General features: G+C 38.2%; 1 protein-coding gene across 6 annotated transcripts in view; it reads left to right on the forward strand.

Moving 5' to 3' along the window:
* LOC110318152 (sodium channel protein type 2 subunit alpha) overlaps window positions 1-24,517 on the forward strand; it is a 128,596-nt gene that overhangs the window by 92,684 nt on the left and 11,395 nt on the right. For all 6 annotated transcript variants that reach the window (XM_021192950.1, XM_029536040.1, XM_029536042.1 and 3 more), the window contains exons 16-23: window positions 179-535; window positions 1,930-2,409; window positions 11,022-11,142; window positions 13,077-13,231; window positions 14,772-14,945; window positions 17,720-17,842; window positions 20,030-20,311; window positions 20,992-21,045. In XM_021192950.1, the coding sequence (XP_021048609.1) occupies window positions 179-535; window positions 1,930-2,409; window positions 11,022-11,142; window positions 13,077-13,231; window positions 14,772-14,945; window positions 17,720-17,842; window positions 20,030-20,311; window positions 20,992-21,045 (1,746 nt within the window). The remainder of the gene's footprint in view (window positions 1-178; window positions 536-1,929; window positions 2,410-11,021; window positions 11,143-13,076; window positions 13,232-14,771; window positions 14,946-17,719; window positions 17,843-20,029; window positions 20,312-20,991; window positions 21,046-24,517) is intronic.

Genomic DNA, 24,517 nt, shown 5'->3' on the forward strand with positions numbered 1-24,517 from the left:
TGTGTGTGTGTGTGTGTGTGTGTGTGTGTGTGTAAAATATTTGCTCCTTTTGTTATATAATTCTTTGGCACATGAATAATCCACCTTTCTATAGTTAAGACAGATTTGCTATATAGTTCTGTTGATGTTTCTGCAGGGCAAAGCATTAATGATATTCTTATATTATTTTCTTTTCCAGCTTAGAGTCTTCAAGTTGGCAAAGTCCTGGCCCACACTGAATATGCTTATTAAGATCATCGGCAATTCAGTGGGTGCACTGGGCAACCTGACCCTGGTTCTGGCCATCATCGTCTTCATTTTTGCCGTGGTCGGCATGCAGCTGTTTGGAAAGAGTTACAAGGAGTGTGTCTGCAAGATTTCCAATGATTGTGAGCTCCCACGCTGGCACATGCATGACTTCTTCCATTCCTTCCTGATCGTGTTCCGTGTACTATGTGGGGAGTGGATAGAGACCATGTGGGACTGCATGGAGGTCGCAGGCCAGACCATGTGTCTTACTGTCTTCATGATGGTCATGGTGATTGGGAACCTTGTCGTAAGTAGGAAAAACACTTTTCTACTTTTTGGTCACAGATAATATGGTTTTAACAATGTTTGATTAAATAACATTTTATGTTTGGGGGAGAGTTATTTGGTTTCGAGTTCATTTCCAGTTGTCTATAACATAAGATTTCAGGAGCCATAGATGATTCAGACTTCTGTCATATGCACACCCCCAAATGTCTCTTGAGCCAAAGGTGTTCTAAGTAATGAATATATGTATCAAAATATTCGTGTTACTTACTATACAAATGCATATCAACATTATATATCTATCAAAATTAAAATAAAACAAAATAAAGTCCAAGATTGGACATTATATGGGCAGATTCATTGATACAGATAAAAATTATAATAGACAAAGATATTCCATTAATAATCCTTAAGAAATTAAATCCAAAAATAATTGTGGCTCTGTAATTCAGTTTTCTTACAGATAAAAATTTAAAGAGTTTATCTATTTGTCATCCAAATAAGAAATTCAAAGATGAGTCAGAGTCATATAAGTGTATTAGTAGATTTCTGAAGTAGGGACAGAGAGCTCCTAGTATGGCTGCCAGGAACCGTGGCAGGACAATTGACAGGTCAGAATGGCCTTGCCTTTCCCTTTCTTCTCACTGACTTTTACCTGACATGTCACTGTCATTTGCACTGGAATTTTAGCTAGAAACTTCTGCAAGTTTCCACTCTTGAATTAATAACCTCTGCATTTAGTCCTGTCTATATTTTATTTGATTCTATGTTTGAATAATTGAGGGTTGGGTCAACCAAACCCTGATTTAAAAAGTGATGACAGTCATGTCCCCAACATTGCCTAATACTAGTAACCTGCCAATCTATGGACTTGGGGATTCCTGGTGATACCACAAACATCACTTTTAATTCAACATAACAGTGGTGTTATTATACAACAACCACATTTAATCAAAATTAGGAGTGTTGATCTAGCAATACATATTTTTTATTGAATTTAGCAAGTTACTAAGGTGAAAAAAGGTTTCAATGCTGCAAAGACCAAATAACATCTAAATATATAGTTCTATGAATCAAATTACAATAAGTATTCAGTGTCTTACGAAATACAGATTACATGTTCAAAATACCAAGCATCCAAAATAGCTATTTCTTTTACTTGTCTAGATCCACCAAGACATAAAGTTAGTATAGAAGTTTCATACCATGGTAGCTTAGGGATTTTGAAACAAACCCAAAATGAAGAGTGCGAGTAGTGTTTGCTATCAGCCCACCCTTTGTTTGTTTTTACTTTTCTTTGCTGTGTTCTGGGAGAACTTGTCTTTAATGGGATGTATGAAGACAATTCCACGTCTTCACAGCTAAAGCAAGGGACACAACAAGCTGTCTGATTGATCTTTCTCCACTGTTTTGTAGGTTCTGAACCTCTTCTTGGCCTTGCTCCTCAGTTCTTTCAGCTCGGACAACCTGGCTGCCACAGATGACGATAATGAAATGAATAACCTCCAGATAGCCGTGGGAAGGATGCAGAAGGGGATTGATTTTGTTAAAAGGAAGATACGTGAGTTCATTCAGAAAGCCTTTGTCAGAAAGCAGAAAGCTTTAGATGAAATCAAACCCCTTGAAGATCTGAATAATAAGAAAGACAGTTGTATCTCCAACCACACAACCATAGAAATAGGCAAGGACCTGAATTACCTTAAAGATGGAAACGGGACGACCAGTGGCATAGGCAGCAGCGTGGAGAAGTACGTGGTAGATGAGAGTGACTACATGTCGTTCATCAACAACCCCAGCCTCACTGTGACCGTGCCCATTGCTGTGGGAGAGTCTGACTTTGAAAACTTAAATACAGAAGAATTCAGCAGTGAATCAGATATGGAAGAAAGCAAGGAGGTAGGAAATTTCAAATAAAAGAGATATTTTGGTATGTATTCCTGTGGCTTCAACACTATTAGATACGTTATATTATATATTGCTTCCCTGTAAGAAAATAGGAAATATCTACTGTAATGTTTATATACTAAGGTGTTTGATAGTGTTAAATTATTCTTGCTATGCAAATTTTATCATGACTTTAATTTTCAAATATTCACTTTCCAAACTCATAATGTTAATATGAATTTTTCTAAACATTTTAAAAATAAGTATAGATAATATATCAGTGTATAAACATTCATCCTTATAGTTCACCACAATGGTTTTAGTGTGTACTAAAAGGTAACTAATGGGGAAGAGGTTCTTATTCTCATTTCCTTATCTTCTTACCTGTAATGAAATACTTCATAAAAGAATAGTATTTATTTTGCCCAGACCTATTAACTCATGCTAAAGTTGACTTGGATTTACTTGCATGTTTCCCAAAGTTGATTTTGTTTTTAAAGGATAAGAAGTTTGGGGTAGGGGAGAGTACTAAACACTTGTCTAAGCCAACTGAGTGCAGCCAACCTGCTTAGACAGAGAAATCCTCCATATGTGATTGAACGCAGATTCTGAACTAAGCAACTCGGTGCTTTATAACACAGTCTTTGCCTTATGAGATGATTATGAATACTAGTGAATGGTTTTGTTGTGTTTTGCTACTAACCCCTTGAATTAATGGAAAAAGTGAGGCACTGTCTATTTGCAATGTCTAAACCAACTGTTTTTTTTTTGGGGGGGGGAAGGATAGATAAATGAACGGACTTAGAGGTTGTGAGTTGTTTGAATTGAGTGCTCTTTTGTGTTTTCCCCAAATTCACTTGACCCTTTATCAGCTTTCTAGAGTGTATTGACTATATATCATTTCAAATCCATGCCCTAATTCTGTAGGCTAACTCTTCTGCTATTTTGACAATATTTAATGCAATTCATGTCATGATTTTTGAATGCCTGTTTCCCTTCTTAACTCGTCTGAATAATGTTGACTCCATGCTAGAGCGATAATCTTTCAGAGAGAAATTCTGTGGTGTAATAACGGTGACCTTCACTTCTGACCATTCTTACTTCTCACAGGGGTGAGACCAAGCTTGGCGCCATCAAGAATGCCGCTCTGGTGTTTTTTAAGCAGCCAGAGGCTCGAGCCATCACTTTTGCCCAGGTTACCCAAGCAAGTTGCGCATATATAAATATAATCAATGTCAAAATGACTTGACTGGCCTGCATGTTACTCAGCTGCGTCCCTTACCCATCCATTGGCAGTAATAAGCACAGCTGCTCCTAGGTTGGGTCATTTAAAGCATGGTCAGGCAAGGCTGACAACCCCAACTTTTTTCTATTGTTTTAAGAAAAATGAATTCAGTTGCTAATTTCTTTATGTAGAATTTAATAGAGAGTATACACTTATTTAAAAGTGAGCATGCATGCCTTTGTGGACTTTGTAACTTCCAAATAATGTCACAAGTTTTGAACATGCTAGCAGCCCAGAAAAGGATTATAGATGCTCTCCCCAAAACACTGAAGCTTTCTGTTCTCTGCCCCTTAGGTTTTTTTTTTTCTTCTATAACTTTTAAAATACATCCCCAGCAAGTGTGCTCTGTAGGTAATATTTTGTTCAGTGTCTGCAGGATAATATGCAAATTAAAGCAATCCCTCACCCACATGCAAACTTCCCAACTGACTTACAATGTGATAATAATGTAAATGAATGGGAGTGTTTGCATTTCGCTGCCAGCAGCAAGGGTATAATTTTCATCCACTTCATTTTAGGGAAAAGGGCAATGCTTTATTTAGCAATTGACCAAATGCTTTTGCATTTAGAATGATTCTCTTGGAGTTTCTGTTTATATTTACTCTTAAAATTCCTAGAATGAAAGAAAAGGAAATAAACTTCAAGTCCACCAAAAATAAAAACAAAAAGGGAAGATAAACTTCAACCTACCTTCAAATGGTGTGCCCACTCAGAAAAGGGACCTGCGGTCCTTCGTCCTCACCTCCTTTATCCATTGGAATTTCATTTTTCTTCTCCCCTTCTCCATAGCCCCTCTCAAATTTCATCCATGACACAGTATTTTCATATATCCTATGCATAAACACTTCCACAGGAAAATCAGAGCACACACTTGTCTCCTCTGTTGTTTTTTTTAATGAGAGAACTCCCACATTGTACGTAGTGATGCTGGGAGCCCTTTTTATTTTCACTAACTAAGACTGAATTCACAATTCTGGGCACACAAATATTTAAACCAGGTTGCTTTTTCCAGCTTTATCACTTTTGTAGAAATGTTGGTAAGATACTTTATCACTTAGAAATAGTGACACTAAAACTGTAAAATAACTTGTAATAAAAGCACATTGAGCCTTTTTTTGAAAGGAGGAAATATCATAATATCATTAAAACATTCTTCAATATGTGGGAAGAAAATTCTATTGGTACTACCCCTGATTCACAGAAAGGGAGACCTTACATATCAGAAGGACAGTGGATAAAATATCTAAGACACAGCTTCTTCCCCATTATACACTAATTCCTCATTATCTTTGGGGTACTGATTTGCTTGTCACTCCTTATAAGGTTAGATGCCTTTGTCTCTGAAGAGTCCACTTTCCAGTTCCTCTAGGGAAAGGCACTTGGGAGAAATGGCTGTCAAGCACTCAGCCCTCTGAAGTGTTGAGGCATTAGATCAAGAGTAAATACGTTGGAATACAGATAAGGCAACAACTTGGTTGTTACTGCTTCTTATAATTTTGAATTTCTTGTGAAAAATCTTTCAGAGTCTCTTTGGGGAATGTAGTTCTACATGTAAAAGTGCTTATGAAATCCCAACCAGGGAAACATGAAGGAGGCAGAAGTATGTAGGTCAGATCTGAGCACGCATGGGTGGGGATGATAGCACTGGGTAACTCAAGACATTTGTCATGAAATGAGCCGCCCTTGTAGGAAAGACTCTCAGTGGGGTAGTGATAAAACTAGAATGGGCCAAACATATTGGTAATCTGCTGACGGTAGGCCATCACAATGTAAGTCTTTTTTGTAACTCAAAGGAAGATATTTAAGTCTCTTATCTATGTTTTCAAGTTTGTAATAAAATGCCCATTACAAATCAGAAAATGATTTTCTGGATAAATCACCATAATAGCTTAACTTCATGATTAAAAACAAAAGTGTTCCCATGAGATACTTAATGTGAAATATACTTATCTTAACTTCTCTCCAATCAGGACTTAATTATGTTTAAAATTATCTATTTTCTGGACGGCTAGTAGTTTGACACAAACAAGTTTAATAACAATTTATTGTTGATATAGAAAAAAGTTAAAGATATAATCTTTAAGATTAAAACACATGACAGTAGGGTCTGTACTTGACTGGTAAAATGCCTGCTTTGCAAGCATAAGAACATGGACTGGGATCTCCAGAGCCCACGCAAAACCCACGTAACATGAGTGTCTGCAACCCTAGCACTCCAGGGAGACAGGAACAAGAGGGAGTTTGGTGATTTCTGGCTCGTCAGCCTCTCCCGGTCACTAAGATCCATTCAGTAAGAGACCCTGACTCAAAAAATTAAGGTAGAGAGCAATAGAGGAACACACAATACCACCTTTACACACACACACACACACACACACACACACACACACACACACACACTTATGCACATGGACTAACATATACATATGCACATACCCACATAACTGTGTCCAAACAATACACATACACTCTCCTCAAAACATGAAGTAGTGCATTTTGGTATTATTAGATCATTAAATGGGACATGATTCTTCCTTGCTCAGCTTACACAATTCTGAATAACTGAGTGATAATATCACTGATTTGAAGTGTTCATAAAATGTGGTTTTTTACATGAACGTGTTTCATATGATGGCTACTGGTTTATAAAGCATACCTCAATGACTACTTTTATGTAACCTTTCTAATATCCCAACCTTGTAGCTCACCTGTCCTTCATTCAAGTTTAACTAGGCAAACACCCTCTAACAGTACCCTTCGACCCATTTATTTCCTGATAGGTTAGGTATGGGTAGCACTAAGGAAACTGTATCTAAATTGTGTCTATGTGCCAAGCATCTATAATTTGCTGTCTTACTTTGTAATACTTCGAGGTTATATAATGCCCAGTCTGGGGCACTACCAGGAAGCCTATAATGGAAACTTCTTATTCAGAACACAAGCTCCTACAGTTATTTACAGTGATATCCACTGGACAGCTCTAAGTGGCAAATACACACTATGGTCAGGTTCATTACAACTAGGAACTCATCTGAAGCTAATGATTTTTATGTTGATTCATTTAATGTTGTGGGATTTTTAATACATTTTAACCCACATATTTTATTGAAATGATGACATTTAACTCCTATACAACAAAACCATTGAGTTGCTATAAAGAAAGATTTTACTATTCAAACTAATTTTTGTTATAAATCTTGAGTATAATTTATGATAAGGTTTTTATTCATGAGATATTCCAAAGTATGTTTCCCTCATACCACATTAACACAGACAAGAGCTATGAACAAGTTGTGACACTGAGGTTCCTAGCTATGATTCATAGAAGTCAGCAGTATTATAAACACTATCTATAACCTACAGTGTTGAATCATATATCCACTCTACTAAATCTTCCAGATTATTTAAGGTTGAGTTTACTTGTGAATCATCAGAGAAACTTCCTAGAACACTGTAGAAGAATAGAGCGCAGAAAGTCTAGGGCATAGCCACTAATTAATTCTGACATTAACAAAGTGACTAAGCCCACTGGATAGTGGCGCGATGGCTCAATGTGCTGCGTGGTCTTTGCTATAGTAAATCGAGTACCACATGGAAAAGTATACACACCGATAGTGTGTGGAAGACACTATGCTATTTCACTCTGGGGAAGATGAGATTGTAGCTGTTCCTAAAAGGGTTCCATTCACTGTGGAACAGCAGATCTACAGACTTAGTATAGAAAGAAGGGAAATGAAAACACAAACAAACAAACAAACAAACAACTGATTTGGTAATTGTGCTGATAGCTGTCCTTACAGACTCCTAATGAGGGATTCTTGGCAGTCTGATTTTCAGACAGCACTCAGTTTTAAGAGTTGTTGATCAACATTTTAACATACCTGACTCTTTGAGGAACCTTGATACTCTGCAGTTAATGATATCCCTGTGAATTCAGAAGAACCAGGCAGGAAGCTGCAGAAGTAGTAGAGGCTGAAGTTCATAAATGGACCACAAGGTCACGCATCCATTCACACAAGAAACACTCACTAAGGACAAGCACTGATAACAGATGAAAGGGATATGCTAATGACAGAAACACAGATCTTCTGTCTCAAAGTCAAAGCGAGCAATATACATATTCTAGCAACACAAAATACATCTTAAGTTGTACTTTGTGTAAAGGGAATAACCAAACGCTTGAAGTTCATTGAAAATGCACTGTTGCTTCCTTATTGGTAGTGAGGTGTCTCATTGTGATGAAAGGAATTGTGTATATTCTATTTCACTATGATGTGAAGAAGAGAAAATACAAAGGTTCCTAGAATAATTTTTTTAAAAGGTAAGTCCTGTAATTATTTTTTTAAAGCACACATGAAGAGAATTCTCCTTCACATTGGGGCATGATGAACTCTGAATAGAGAAAATTGACATTCTCTGATATTTCTTTAATTTCAACAAGCTATTTATAAGCAAGTGATTGGCTTCATCACTTTGTTTACTCATGGAAAAGCAAACTGGGACTTGAGAGTAGCTCTGAGGAATGCACTGTGTTTGTTATTACCTCACCCACAGGGCTTAGGGTACTATTATTGCTCCCAAATAACTTACAAGTGTGTTGACAAAACCTGAGTCTCTCTCTCTCTGAAATAATTTTGCCTATGCTTCATGAAAGATCAAAATGAGGGGTAAATCACAAAAAGTCATGAAATTACAGAACACCCAACTCAGGGAAATGGTGGAATGAGAGAAATCAGGAACTGCAGGGACTCATAAAAAGGAGGAAAGACAGTGGTGGCAAAACAGTGAAAAATGAGTGCTGGTGACACAGGTCGTTAGGACATCTTTTAAAGTGTTGGCAACCCAGATAACATGGCAGTTAAGAGTGAGAGCTGGTGCTGCAGGGATCCGATGGAAATTTTTGAAGATTTTGAACCAAGAATTTTCCTGTGACATTTTAAGGAGTGACTACTCCTCATCATACAGTACCAGGCTTTGTTCTGTTAAGAAGCCTTTGATTATACAGCCACCTATGCATTCACGGCTGAATAATATTTATTGAGTGTCTACTATATACTTACTACTGATTGTGTTGGTTAACTTTCCTATTACTTGATGGAATACTCAAGTAGAAACTTTAGGAAGCATGGATGTCCATCAGAGAAAGTGGGTATAAACAGCTAGAGAATGAGACAACTGGCTACGTAGCATCCATGGCCAAAAAGCAGAGAACAAGGATTGCTGGCTCTCAGCTCATCTTCACCTTTTATTTAGTTAAGACCCCAGCCCATGGAATGTGCTGTCCATGGAAGGGGTGGATCTTCCTGCCTCAGTTAATTCCATTTCACAGATAAGCTCAGAGGCGTGTCTCCTCTGTGACTCTAGAACCTGCCAAATTGTCAATCAAATCAAATGTTACACTGATGCTGATATAGCCATTGACCAGTGGCCAGACTGAACATGTGGACATAAAGATGCATCAGCATTTTTACATTGGGAGTTCCGTTCTGCATTTCCAGTGCTATCTACATTATTAAAAGGAATATTTTTCCATTCTTACTGCATGCAGTGAGGTCAGATGTGACTGTAGTTCAGTGTGCCTAGTTATCTATGCTGTGTCTCCAAAAGTCTATAGATTATAAAGCTTTGAGGTATAACAACTTCATGTTAGATAAATCTCCACAAGTGATGAATGTTTTAGGAGTCAATGACAGGACTCCAACCCCAAGTATACTTATGGAAGAGATAGTCAGACCTAAAAGAAAGGAAATAAAATTAGGGGATAAAAACAACCTGAAAACTTGGGAATATTTGTAACAAATTTTATTTTGGTATTTCATCAAAAAACAAAATATACATTCAAATTTTAATGGCAAAGATATCATCTGCTCAATGGCATAAAATGTGCAGTAAGGAGAAAGTCAACTTCTAGCTTTTAACTGTATTATTTTTTTTTAGATAAAATTTAAAGTAATCTAAGTCTTAGAAAGCAGAAGTATGAAATATCTTTACATCAACTACTGGTATTGTTAAAATAAAGACATTTCAATCTCATATAAATGTACATAATACTTTCTTCATATGAACTGAAAACACATTAAGTCAACACTTCATAAAAATAGTGATTTTCGTAAATAAAGGAATCATCATATTAGGGAAAAATCCATATTATTCTTATCCAAACGATGAGAAGAATCTTTCTGGTACAAACTCTAGCCTCCATGATTCCAGTGTTCCATACGTCAGTGTTCATTCTCTCCTGTGCTTCCCTCATCCTCTTGGTAAAGGAGCTTCCTAGCTCGGCCGGCCATCTCCTAATGTTATGCACTCATGGGAATAACATTGTAACAGGTTTGAGAATGCTGTGGCCTAAACTACTCTGGTTCCATGTGGCACTCACACCTGGCCCTGCACCATGCCTGGGCATTTTAAGATCAGGTTTACAATGGGGGGCACCACCCTTTACTCTGGTCCCCAAGGATAGACTGACCTGGATCAAGTGTATGCATGTCAACATGTGAGACAACCTCTTTTTACTCTAGTTTCCTTTGGATGATTGTTATTGAACCCAAAGGAAAGAAAACAAGAGGCAGCGACCCATTTTCTGCCATTTCTAAGAGGACAGGCAAGAGTGCCAAAGTAACGGGTAGTTTCCAAATGCACAGTGAAACCCAGGAGTGCATTGGCCAAAGAGAATGCGAGATACCCGCTCTTGCTACCTAGCTAACCATGTGCTGCTCTTCTCCCAAAGAGAACGTTAGAGAATGTCTTCAATAATAACCAGTAGTCTATGTTTTCATGTCAATGAAAAGTGGGTAACTGTAGACTGTTGCTGTTTATGTGCACTTGATCAAACCTTTTCTACATTTGACATGAAAATACACTGTGCAGCTTTTACGGGTTGGGTCACAATTTTAGAATAAAATAAGCTAGATAATTTACAAATGGATTTGCCAAAGCAAGATCCCAGTGGCCATATGGCTAGCAGCTTGCATAAGCTTTCTGTAGAAATTCTATTTCAGAAACCACATAGATGGGCTTCTCCGAAAGTTATTTAAGTTGTAAGCACTGTTGAAAGAAAGAAAGAAAGAAAGAAAGAAAGAAAGAAAGAAAGAAAGAAAGAAAGAAAGAAAGAAAGAAAGAAAGAAAGAAAGAAAGAAAGAACCAAAGCTATTCTACAGTGCTGGATCTAATCTTGTGACCCTACCTCTCCCAAAGCAGATTGGCATTATATTTAAGTAATTCTTAAATTACAGATCAAGAGAATGCATACAGAAGACTGGGGGGGTACACCTTAGGAATCTCTCATATTTGGATTAGAGAACATGTTTAAAAGCTTTTCTATGGGGTTGGTTTTCAGAAATTGAATGCAACTAGTTCATCCGAGGGCAGTACGGTTGATATAGGCGCTCCTGCAGAGGGAGAGCAACCAGAGGCTGAACCGGAAGAGTCGCTTGAACCAGAAGCCTGTTTCACAGAAGGTAAGCACTCAGGCTGTCAGGAGCCTTCTCTTGTCTATCCGTCTTTCTTATCACCTGTCTGTATCTCTCTATCTTCTGTCTCTGGTCACCCACACCTACCTATTTCACGATGATACATTTATTTGTTTTGTTCTAACTCTCCGGCCAAAGGCAGTTTTTCTGACTAGGGGTTTAATTTATGTAATTGGTTCCCTTTGCTTTTGAACGTATGATCAACTCTAAAATATGCTGCCACTTGGTATATTAGTCTGTTCTCTGCTGCTTTGATAAAACGTTCTGGCCAAAAGCAAACTCGGAAAGAAAAGGTTTATTAGGCTTACATTTCTATGTCACAGTCCAGCATGAAGGAAGTCGAGGCAAGAGGTCAAGACAGGAATGAAGAGGCAGAAACTGAAGGAGAGGCCATGGAGAAATTTGGCTTACTGGCTTGATCTCCATGCTTTCTTAGATAGCACATGACCACACCTGAAAGGTGGCAACACTCCATTGGGCCCGGCCCTCTTGAATCAATGATTAATCAAGAAAATGCTCCACAGATTTGCATATTCATCAATCTGATAGTAGCATTTTCTCAGTTGCGGTTCTCTTTTCCTAAATGATGTGAACTTGCGTTGAAAAAAAAAAAATCCTAACCAGTACAATTGACTCTCTGGCCTTCTATATTAGCTAACAGGAGAGAGAGTTGGCTAAATCAAATTCATAGCTATTAAGGTTTTGAAAAAGGAGTATGGAAATAATCCCTTATTTACTGAGTTCTCAAACTGTAGTGTACTAATTGATAAATGTACATATTGCTCTGACATTGAATTTCAATCAAAGAAAAATACTTTTGTGAGTTTTGAAAAAAGATGAAAGATGTAAGAAAGCTGAAATATTCTGTATACTTTTATATGAGGACATTATCATCATCTGAGTACTCTCAAAAGGATTCTCTAAAGAAAACCAAAATTACATTATTCCAGATGAGGGTCAGTTATACCCTAAAACAATAGCAATGAATATCAAACCAGATGAAATCCTGAACTCTAAGCTGCTCCTTAGGACTTGACCAACAACCTTGAGTTAATGCCTTGCACATGATGGTCAGATGTGCCTGTCATTAACTTTGGTTCTTATTTCTTAATTGCTTCTTCTAACTTCACGTTATTAATAGTACTCACACAGTTCCCAAGATCTAGCCTCAAGTCTTTTATTCCATAAAATTCAGAAACTCAGCATTATTGATGAGCCTTTATTAGACTATGTCTTAAGATAATATTTGTAAAACTTGCTGAAAACTCACTCCCACTAAAACGGACATTCCCCAAGGGCAAGGCTGTTTACATAATGTAATCTTATGGTTTTCCAAGTACAACTTTTTAAATACAAAAGCCCTTCAATAAATATTATTGAAAAGCCTTTAACCTAGTACCTCACAAAGTACACAGAAGTGATTATTGCATGGCTGTAGATAATTATCAGAAACAAAACAACCCACTTATTCAATAATAGTGAACATTTACATAAATTCCCATAATCTTTGGAGAGAAGCATAATGAAATCTTTCACAAGTCTTATCATTAGACAGAGACATTACACTATGTGATGACATGACGAATCAGAATTCAAATGCCTATCATGTTTATGGAGGATTTACCCATGGAAAAGGGGCAGAATAGAAAGATAAGCTGTGGCTTTTATTTTATGTTTTTCTTTATTTGTGTGGTTTACGATATAGTATAATATAAATATACATATACAAAAATAAATGCTCATTTAGGAAATCATTTAAGGGCTCTACTGCTGATGTTGATTTCTGTAAGTGGAAGCCATCTTTAAAATAAGGTTGTTTATTCTGCGGTATGATGTAATGAAATAGGCGCATGTTCCACCTTCCCAAAGATGCACAAAGAGTAACTGATGGCCTTTTCTTTATCCACTCTCACGTATTTTAGACTGTGTGAGAAAGTTCAAGTGCTGTCAGATAAGCATAGAAGAGGGAAAAGGCAAACTCTGGTGGAACTTGAGGAAAACGTGCTACAAGATAGTAGAGCACAACTGGTTTGAAACCTTCATCGTCTTCATGATTCTCCTCAGCAGCGGTGCTCTGGTAGGTGATGCGGGGCCTGCCCCCTTGTCATTTCCCCTTCCATTGAACTTCACTTCACCCATTCATAAATCAGAACGTTGAGAAAAGATGTGTGTGGAAGAGCTCGAAACGGCTTATACTGCTCTATCTGATTCCTCCAGATAGGATCACTCTCAGACACTGTGTGTTCACATACTGTTTCAAAATGAATCTCTCTGATTTGCACCAATGGCAGTTTATTTTTGTAAGTTCCTTATTCTTTCGTTTTCAGGGTCATGGTTATACTTTCTAGCATAACTACTGTATACAATACAGTATACATGCAACTGTTTTCTTATTTAAGAAATAGATTTTAGCATCTGCAGGACATTCGCAGGCAATGAGGAAGATTAGTACCACTTCTTCAGAAGGGCTTAGTGGATAAAATGTGGGGCTGCCAGTTGAAGTGGGGATCTGCTTAATAGAAGCCCTTTGCTGACTCGTTCATACCAATCACTTGCCAGTCACCTGGGAATGGTGACTAGTCAACTAACCTAATCTCTAGAAGCAATACAAACCTCGTTTGCATCTGACTTCATTCAATGGAATGAGTAATTTAATCAAATACTCATTAATGTAACAGAAACAAAGCGACCCATTTTCCCATATTGTAGTGTGAAGCTAGATGCGTTTCCTTTACTTTTAATTTGCTGAACGTGAGTACATTTCAGTAGGAGGCTGACTGCACTGCTTCTGGAGGTCTTTAAGCCCAGTTCTGAATTGTCTTGAGTCCCACATCCTACCCTCCAGGGTGTGACCTTGCTGTAATAGCTCCTGGCTCCTCCGTACATTCAGCCACAGGTCTCCAAAGCACCTGCGCATGCTCACACTGGAGCTGGCTTCTGGAGCGCTTTCGGCTTCAGGGACAAGCCAAGCCCCATAGCACTCTGTAGCACTTGTGTTGGGCCCAGTCATAAACCTCGACCCCTCATTCTCTAAAAACAAAACTTTCTTAGTTCTTTGACTGGACCACCATGCACACTATGTGTTAAAGTTTCCTATAAAAAGGATTGTGCAAAATGGTCTTTTCATTCAAGGCCCGGGGCTCCTGGAAAATGACTACACCCTTTCTTTTCTAAGGGCTACAGAATGACAGTAGCTCCCAGACACACCCACAACTGTTGGAGAAAGTGAGATAATCTTTTTCCCCCTTTCCTGGGCTCAGGAAACCCTTTGTCATATATTTACGCAATCCTGGGAAGGGGCTGCCAGTGTCTCTGAATTTTGGGCTACTTTTAATTGACACTTCACCTCTTACTTAAGAAAACAACATTTGTCCTTCTCTCGCGAATCTTAAGCTCTTTGGGGATGCTCTCAACATTCAGACTTGAAAATGACATGAGCCTCTCCGGGAGACTGCAAAACCCAGGAGCCCTTCACATGGGCAGATAACTGCGAAGTCAGGACAGCGTAACGACCCTCCAGACCCTGGCTAAAGAAACCTTACATCATTTTTTTCCCCAATACATGAAGTAGAAACTGTTCATGACAATGAAATGCAACACCATGCTTCCATTCATAGGCCTTTGAAGACATTTACATCGAGCAGCGAAAGACCATCAAGACCATGCTGGAGTATGCTGACAAGGTCTTCACTTACATCTTCATCCTGGAGATGCTGCTAAAGTGGGTTGCATATGGTTTCCAAATGTACTTCACCAACGCCTGGTGCTGGCTGGACTTCCTGATCGTTGATGTGAGTGCCCTGCAGTTTCCTTCTCTATTTCTTGGCAGGTGGTGATTAGCGCCGGTCCTGACTGTGTCGAGTGGCACAAAGCGGAAACTCGGGGAAACGAAAAGCTGTTTCAGAACAAATACAAATGCGATCTTTTTTCTTCTCCCATAGAAGTATACCCGAGACATGCTTTGTCCATTTAAGCGCCACCTGATATTAAGTGACTTAGTTTGAAAATAACATTCAAATCAGTATATGAAATTTTAAGTTCTGCAGCAGAAGCAAGATTGTTTTCTTTGTTGCTTTATTCTCCCATTTCATAAAATCAGAGTTGTTAACATTTTTCACAAGCATCTTCAGCAACAGTAATTTGTCTGTGTGTAAGCCTCCTGAGAAATATTTGTCCCATGTGAAGTTCAAAAGAAAGTTATACCATGGGTTTATCTGGTGGTTAAAAACAGATTGGCTAAGCAATCTTTTAAGTATTTAACTTGTGTTAATGTTTAAAGATAGCAAGATAGAATATTAGAATGTAGAAGTATTTTAAATAATTGAATATGGTAAATTAACCATAAATGTAACATCTAAAGGTATATTCAAAATTACGTTGAGAATCTTGAAATGCAGAAAGAAAATAAGCAAAAAAAAGTAAAGCCATATATGTTTATCTGTTTGACCATTACAGATAACAAAATAAGTGTGTCACAAATGCCACCAATTTTATGTGATAGGTTGTAGAAAACACCGTTCTTTCCACTTTTTGTATGTAATTATGAAAGATCAGTAGCTTGATGATAGAATATTTAATATGTAATATATGAACAAGAGTAAGCCATTATATTCACATTAATTAACTATAAAGAAAACCAAAAAATAATTTTTTTGCTGCCTGATAGCTACTATTTTAGATTTGTGAATACTCTCATAATTGTATGTTAGATTAGTTGATAATTTGTTTTAAATTAAACATTTTCTCTGATCATCTGTTTTCTTATGGTGCTATTAATAGAAATGTCATTTCCCTGGAGCTTAAGGTTGACCAGAAAAGACAAATGTATAGTCGTTGGCTTCCCTTGAGTGAAGGTTTATTTCCAGATATCATGAATCAGGATTTGAGTGGTAAGAATGCCAGTAGGTCTAGAGGAGGGAGGGACATTCAACTGTGCCAACTCTGATGCCTCAAGCCAAGAAGTCTTAGTCCTTGAGGGTGAGCACAGAGTGCAGGGAATAGGGTGAACTGATTTGTGAATGGAACCAAAGTAAGAAAGACAAATTAGACAAGTGTTTGAGGGAACCCATTATAGCATCCAAGAATTATGAATGTATGGATATAGTGGAGAGGAAGACATTGGAGAACTGGATTTAGGGAAGTTAGGAGATGGGCTTGCTGTGTTATGGAGAGAAGCTGGTGAGGGTGTGAATCCTGAAATGGAAAGGGGATTATTGCAAATACAAACAAATGCTCAGAAGATTAAACATTTTTATGGTGTGCTAGGAAGACCCAAATGTATCTCTTTTTCAACTTTGGCTAAACAACTCACCAAAAGTGTCCTGGTTTGCCACTTCACTTTTGTAATAGGCCCCAATTCAGAACATTTTTCATTTGTCTAACTTGTCTTTCATCCTTTAATATGTGCCTCACCTTTAGATTCTGTCTCCTGAGAATGTAAAGGACTGTAGGTCCTCCTGGCTTACATACAGAAAGCCTTCACAGTTCCTGATTATTCAGACTTCCTTCCTCAGTTATCTATGAAGAGAAGACTTACAAAGCTTACAAAATTGGCTTTTGTACCTTGTTTCCCTCTTTAATTGAGACTATACATACAAATTAACTTAAATAAGCACAAGTTTTGTAAAAGAAATTCCGTTTATTTCTGTTGATTTTTTAGAAAACATTTTTAAATAAAAGTATCACCATACTTTTCATCCATATCATGTATTTATTTCTGCTTATCTGATTTTCAAACTTTGATGTGCTTTAGAACCAGATATCATTTCATAAAATTCATAGTTTGCAAAAGGAATTGGGTATTTTAGTGATGTCTACAACAGCTTTCTTTCTTTCTTTTTTTTTTTCCCAGTTGAGATTTTAGAATTTTTACTAATAGCACTGATCTGACTAAAAAAAACAAAACAATTGTTTCCAGGGGGAAACCCGGGAAAAGGGATAACATTTGAAATGTAAATAAAGAAAATACCCAATAAAAACAAAAACAAAAACAAAAACCCTTTACGTATACTAAAATCTTAACCTTTCTTTTCATTCACTGATTTTATATGCTCTGTTTATGATGATTCTCAAAATGTGGTTCACGAATGAGTGCTATTGCTCTTCCATAAACTTTTCTTAAAAATGTAAATCTTCAGGCCTTTTACCAAACTTACTAAATCAAACTGTGCTGGCTCCCATTTTTTTATTGAAAATAAAAATTTTCCATATATTATATTCTGATCACAGTTTCCCCTCCCGCAACTCCTACCAGATTCTCTCTACCTGCCCACCTCCTACCTCCTCACCTTCCCACCCACTGAATCCACATCCCCTCTCTCTCTCTCTCTCTCTCTCTCTCTCTCTCTCTCTCTCTCTCTCTCTCTCATCTAAAAAGCAGGGGCAGGGGGACAAAACAGAGCATGACATTTCCGCTATAGCTCTCAGTGATTTTAACAAGTGTCTTGGTGATAGGGAAACTCACCCAAGTTTGTGAACTACTTGCTTATTTTTTCCATATAGGAACACTGTGGTGTATAGACTCTTACCTAGAACTTTTAACCAATTTTGTGCTCTTTTTGTATAGGTTTCACTGGTTAGCTTGACTGCAAATGCCTTGGGCTATTCAGAACTTGGTGCCATCAAATCCCTCCGAACATTAAGAGCACTGAGGCCTCTGAGAGCCTTATCCCGATTTGAAGGAATGAGGGTAAGACCAGCCATCTTAGAACTTGCTTGAAGTATAATTAAGAACAATCTGAAACTTTCTAGAGTAGAAGGCCAAATCCATATGGAGTTTGCATCTTTATGTTCACATAACCAACAGACCAATCAATAATATGCATCCAGCATCCATCATTTAACTCTAAAAACACAATGCCTGATACTCCGAATTCCCTTCATTTTCATTAGGGAATTCTTGATCGTATTTCATAGGTTGCTGACAGGAATCAAGATTACTTATCTCCCCTCTCTTTCCAAATTTACAGGACATCTTACTTGATGTAATTTAAAACTACCCAATCATGATTCATCATGTCTTTGCTGCACTGTATTATGTACTTTGTGCCTTTTGAAGTCTGAATTTAGTTTTGTAAGCACAGATTGAGATGTTTAAAAAGTAGGTCAGCTGTGGAAATCTAATGCTGTCTTAGAAAGGTAGTACAAAGGACCAGGAGGCATTTGTGCTGACATTTGTCATTCCCTGGGACAAAAGCCCAAGAATACATATCATCACCACGTAGAAAGTGATTGTACCTTGTCTCCATGGTATTGAGTACTTAAAAAACAAACAAATAAAAAACAACCTTATCGCTTGTAGAAATGGATGATTTCTGAGATACTTAAAACAAGTTTCCTCTAATCCTAGAACTCAGAAACTTAATGACATGGGACAGCTAGCCTACATAGCCAGTTCCTGGCCAGGCTGAGCCACAAAGTGGCACCCTGTCTCAAAAATGCCTTACAAATCAAGACAAAAAGAAAAAACGAAAATAAAAAGTTACTTAGACTTTATCGGTGTGTCATAACCACAAGCACAGATTAGTGTTGCGTGTTGGTGTGAAAGCATGTTTGGGTATGTTTTTTCTAGATATGTTTACTTAGGAAGAAATGATTGGCTAGCTGTTGGGTTGCTGGGTTTGTTTGTTTGTTTGTTTTTCTTCTCTTTAACAATTAAAAGAAATCCTTATATTTTGATGAAGTGACTTTAATTTTTAAGGCATTATGTTCTTTATTAGAATGTTTCACAATTTCTATGTCAGATTCATCCTTCATATAGTCCTAATTCCTCTCTTTCTCCCTCTCTCTGTGTCTTTCCATCACCATGTGGGACCAAATCCTAGGCCTTGTGTGTGAAAGACATGTGCTCTGTCACACTGCACCCTACAATACTTAGTTTGATATTGTATGTTTTCTGATTTTAAACTTGGTATTGTTCAAATGATGAGCTCATAAATTCATGACACCACTCAAGGTCTTATTTATTTGTTGATTTTAACCATCTCTATTCCTTGTGGAAAACTTGTTAATATATGTGTTCACAACCTAAGAAAACTCCCTATAGTATAAATTTTGTTTCATATTCTTCTGAATTTTAGAGTTTAAAATGTCTGTGCTGTGTTGTGGTGGCACATGCCTTTAATCCCAGCACTCAGGAAGCAGAGGCAGGTTAATCTCTGTGTTTGAGGCCCAGTCTGCTCTACACAGTGAGATCCAACACATCCAGGGCCATATAGAGAAACTGTCTCAAAAATCCAAACAAACAAACAAAAGAATCTGAGGTTAAGGTATTGGATATTTCTACTCAATATTAAAGTTTGAGGATAGTTACAGTTTTTATAATTTGACTATTATTTTTTGTTATAGAAACATTTGCATTTTATATTATTGTGTATGTATATTTGCCTGCTTATATATATATGTACACTACATGTATGTGTGATGGCCTCAGAAGCTAGAACAGAGTGTTTGCGTCTCTGTAACTGGAGTGACAGACAGTTCCAACCCTCCACGTGGTGGCTCAGAAGCAAACCTAGATCCTCTTGAGCAGGAAATACTGTAACTCATTGAGCTATCTCTCCCAACTATTATTTTCTCCTTTCTTTTTCAAGATATATTTGTTTATATTCTGTGTATGTTTGTATGCCTGAGTATACATATATATAGCAAATGTCTTCAGATGCCCTCAGAGGCAAGAAAAGAGTGTTAGATTCCCCCAAATGTTGGCCACTTCACAAAGGTGCTGGAAACCCAGCCTAGGTCATCTAGAAGAGCAACTGTGCTCACCACAGCTGAGCCATTTCCCAAGCTGAAATCATTGTTTTCTAATGATATTCGAAAGTAAGTGAACAATACTTATCTTCTCATGGGTTTCTTCCTTCTCCTCCTGTGCCAGGTTGTTGTAAACGCTCTTCTAGGCGCGATCCCATCCATAATGAACGTACTTCTCGTCTGCCTGATCTTTTGGCTAATATTCAGTATCATGGGGGTGAATCTCTTTGCCGGCAAGTTCTATCATTGCATCAACTACACCACCGGGGAAATGTTTGATGTGAGCGTGGTCAACAACTACAGTGAGTGCCAAGCTCTCATAGAGAGCAATCAGACGGCCAGGTGGAAGAACGTGAAAGTCAACTTCGACAACGTGGGGCTTGGATATCTTTCTCTGCTTCAAGTAGTAAGTGACCACCTTACCACTGCTGATGACTAAGTTGCCTTCGAGATGAGATGCTGCCTTGCAGCTGTTAGAATGACTATCATCAAAGAGAAAAAAAGATAACAATTTTCCAGCAACCTCTACACACACTGTTTGTGGAAACATTAATTAGTAAGCCACTGAAGAGCTCCCTCAAAAATCTTATACAATAACTACCATATGACCCTCCCTTCCCTTTCACATGCTGATCTCACATTGCATGATCCTTTATGATCATATATTGTGACGGTAGATCAGGATTTCATTATAGATGTTAAATATGATGCACAAGAAGATTTTATAAAATATAGGAGTGAATAATGCATCTATTATCAAACACTTCCACATGATAACCATAAACCGTGTTACACAAATGGGCTTGAATGGATCTTGGTTACATGTTTTAATTGTTTTATTTGCTGGGGGGGGGGCTATGGGATGTGTTGATACATGTACACACTGTAATGTGCATCTAGAACCTCGAACCTTTGTCTTTGTGTGTGTGTGTGTGTGTGTGTGTGTGTGTGTGTGTGTGTGTGTGTGTTAGAAATATCCAGAATGCTTCCCCAGGGTTTTTGTTCCCTTGTTTCCACTTTTACTCTGATAATCTCTTTTCTAAACTGTAATAAAGAGGAGAAGTAAATATGTTGACTGTTTTACAGGCCACATTTAAAGGATGGATGGATATCATGTATGCAGCTGTTGACTCAAGAAATGTAAGTTTACTTAGGGAAAAGGGCTTACGTGTATCAATAAGTATATCCATATTATTGTAAACTGTTGATGGCCAAAAAATTCACACATAACTCTAGATAAATGTATAGAACACAACTATTTTACTAAAGTAAAATATTTTTTGTTACATTATTTCTTTCAAAAAATTTTTGTTGGGGATTCCTTTCTTTAGTTAGAGTTAAGATTCCTTATCATGTGAAACAGTCTAATAGGAACCTTCTTCAAAATAACTAGTAGTCAAAAAATAAAGCTGGCCAATTTTTTTATTTTTTACGTTTTAAATTAATTTTTTTTACATTCCATGTTTTATTCCCCCCCCCCATTCACCCTCCAGCTCTTCCACATCCATACCTCTTCCCCATGCCCCCTGTCTCCATATGAATGTCCCCATCCGCCACACAACCTGACCTCTAAACTCCCTGGGGCCTCCAGTCTCTTGAGGGTTAGGTGCATCATCTCTGAATGAATACAGACCTGGAAGTCCTCTACTGTGTGTGTGTTGGAGGCCTCACATCAGCTGGTGTATGCTGTCTGTTTGGTGGTCCAGTGTTTGAGAGATCTCAGGGGTGCAGATTAAATGAGACTGCTGGTCCTCCTACAGGATCAACCTTCTCCTCAGCTTCTTTCAGCCTTCCCTAATTCAACAACAGAGCTCAGCTGCTTCTGTCCACTGGTTAGGTGCAAATATCTGCATCTGACTCTTTCAGCTGTTTCTTGGGTCTTTTGGAGGGCAGTCCTGCTAGGTTCCTAGGGCTGTTGCCCCATCCCTCACTTGATGCCCTGACTTTCTGCTAGAGGTGGTATCTATAAGGTCCCTCACCCTACTGTTGGGCATTTCATCTAAGGTCCTAAGATTCTCTCACCTCCCAGGTCTCTGGTGCATTCTGGAGGGTCCCCCCAACCTCCAATTTCCCAAAGTTGCTTGTTTCCATTCTTTCTGCTGGCCCTCAGGGCTTCAGTCCTTTTCCCTCACCCAATACCAGATCAGGTTCCTCCCTTCCCTCAACTTCCCCCCGCCCCCGTCCACTTTCCCTCCTACGTCCCTCTCTCCCTCCCCACTTGTGATTGCTTTCTTCTCTCTCCCAAGTGGGACTGAGGCGTCCTCACTTGGGCATTTCAGCTTGTTGACCTTTTTGAGTTCTGTGGACTGTATCTTGGGTATTCTGTACATNTTTTTTTTTTTTTGGCTAATATACACTTATTAGTGAGTACATACCATGCACCTTCTTTTGGGTCTGAGTTACCTCACTCGGGATGATTATTTTCTAGTTCTATCCATTTGTCTGCAAAACTCAGGATGTCCTCATTCTTAATTGCTGAGTAGTATTCCATTGTGTAAACGAACCACATTTTCTGTATCCACTCTTCTGTCATGGGGCATCTGGGTTATTTCTAGCTTCTGGCTATCACAATAAGGCCACTATGAACATAGTGAAACGTGTGCCCCTGTGGCATGGTGGGGCATCTTTTGGGTATATTCCCAAAAGTGGTATAGCTAGGTCTTCTAGTAGATCTATTTCCAATTTTCAGAGGAATCTCCAAACTGATTTCCAGAGTGCTTGTACCAGTTTGCAATCCCACCAGCATGGAGGAGTGTTGTTCTTTTTCCACATCCTCTCCAACATGTGTTGTCACCTGAGGTTTTCATCTCAGCCATTCTGATTGGTGTAAGGTGGAATCTCAGGGTCGTTTTGATTTGCATTTCTCTGATCACTAAGGACTTTTTAATTAGAAAGCTTTTCTTGACTCACTAAACATTTTTTGGAGACATATTTCATAGATGTGAGTGTTTTTGCCATGTTTGTATGTCTGTGTGTCTTATGTGTTCCTGGTGCCCAAAAGGCCAGAAGAGGGCATCAGACTCCCTGGAACTGGAGTTACAGACTGTTATGAGCCACCATGTGAATGCTGGAAATTGAGCTCTGGTCTACTGGAAGAGCAACAAATATGCTTTAAAAAATGTATTTATTTTCTGTATATGAGTACTTCATCTGCATTCCAGAAGAGGGCATCATATCTCATTATAAATGGTTGTGAGCAACCACATTTAATGCCATTAAATGTGGTTGCTGGGATTGGAACTCAGAATGTCTGGAGTGAAGCCAGTGCTCTTAACCACTAAGTCATCTCTCTGGCCCTGCAACAAACGCTTCACTACTGGGCTTCTCTCCAACTCCCGATTGTGATTTTTTTTTTCTTTTCCTTTTGGTCTTTTCTCATAAGCTTGGGCCCTGGTGCTTAAATTTTTACAAAGTATACTTTCAAAATGAGATGTTTAGTTTTTGTGAGGAGGAATCCTCAGGGCAATTTTCTTCATCCTCCATGAGTTTCCTCCAGCATTTGATCTTTGATGAGGACGGATATGACCAATGATGACTAACGGAGGGGAACACAGGAAACAAAACAAAGAAGCCATAACTTAATAGTGTCTCCTACCAGGAGGCAAAGTGTGTAAGGAACGACGGGGACTTGCAAAATCTACCTAAGGAGCACAGAGGAGATTTTTGCCTTGATTTTTATTAGTTTCATACAATTGACCCAAAGAAAGTGGCATTTGGGAAGTATTTCTGGTTTTCTAGAGCCTCCAGATTACTCTCAAAATGACATTTTCCTGTACTGGCAATTAGCTCTCCATATTAAAAATCCCTGAATTGTTTTTTTCAGCCTCATAAAAAGAGAGAATAGGATTTACAACCAGCAGAGGCAGAAGATGCTAAAAAAGCCCTTCATGGCATCAGCAACTTCAGCTGTAGTTGTTTTCAGCCAGTATACCAAGGGTTACCTCATATTATTTCATTTAATTTACACAGTAGCCTCATATGCTTGCTAGTAACTCAATTCATTATTGAAGCAGAGATGTCCAACATATTCAACGGCAGAACACTTTTGAACAATGACTTGAAACTGAGCTACAATGGTTTTTCAGGAGCTCTCTCCCTCTTCCTCTTGGATTAATTCACTCACTCGAAGCTACTTCTACCTTTAGCAACAGCCTACATGGCACACAGCTTACTTTGATTCTCTTCCTTAGAAACCTAGCAAAAATTGTGTACGACAGAAGCCCTCACACCCAAGCATATTGTGGAAGAGGAAAGCCAATAATAGGCCACTGAAATTATGAGGAAGAGTTTCTGGCTCTTTTTTTAGCATTCATTTTTGTTTAATGTAGCTTACTTATTGGAGACAAGGTCTCACTGTGGAGCTTTGGATAACCAGGAACTCTTACGTAGATCAAGCTGGTCTCGACTCAGATATCTACCTGCCTCTGCCTCCTGAGTGATGGGGCTAAAGGCTTTGCCAGCATGCCAGGTTCTGACTTTTACTTTCATTAATCATCATGAACATGCAAATTGAAATCAAAATGTGACATTACCTATACACCCACCAAACTGATACTACTAAAGTGTGATAACTTCAAGAATAAAAAACAAAAAGGACTCTGTTTCATGCTGG

Source organism: Mus pahari, chromosome 3 (genome assembly GCF_900095145.1).
Source record: "Mus pahari chromosome 3, PAHARI_EIJ_v1.1, whole genome shotgun sequence".
In the NCBI taxonomy this organism is placed as follows: domain Eukaryota; kingdom Metazoa; phylum Chordata; class Mammalia; order Rodentia; family Muridae; genus Mus; species Mus pahari.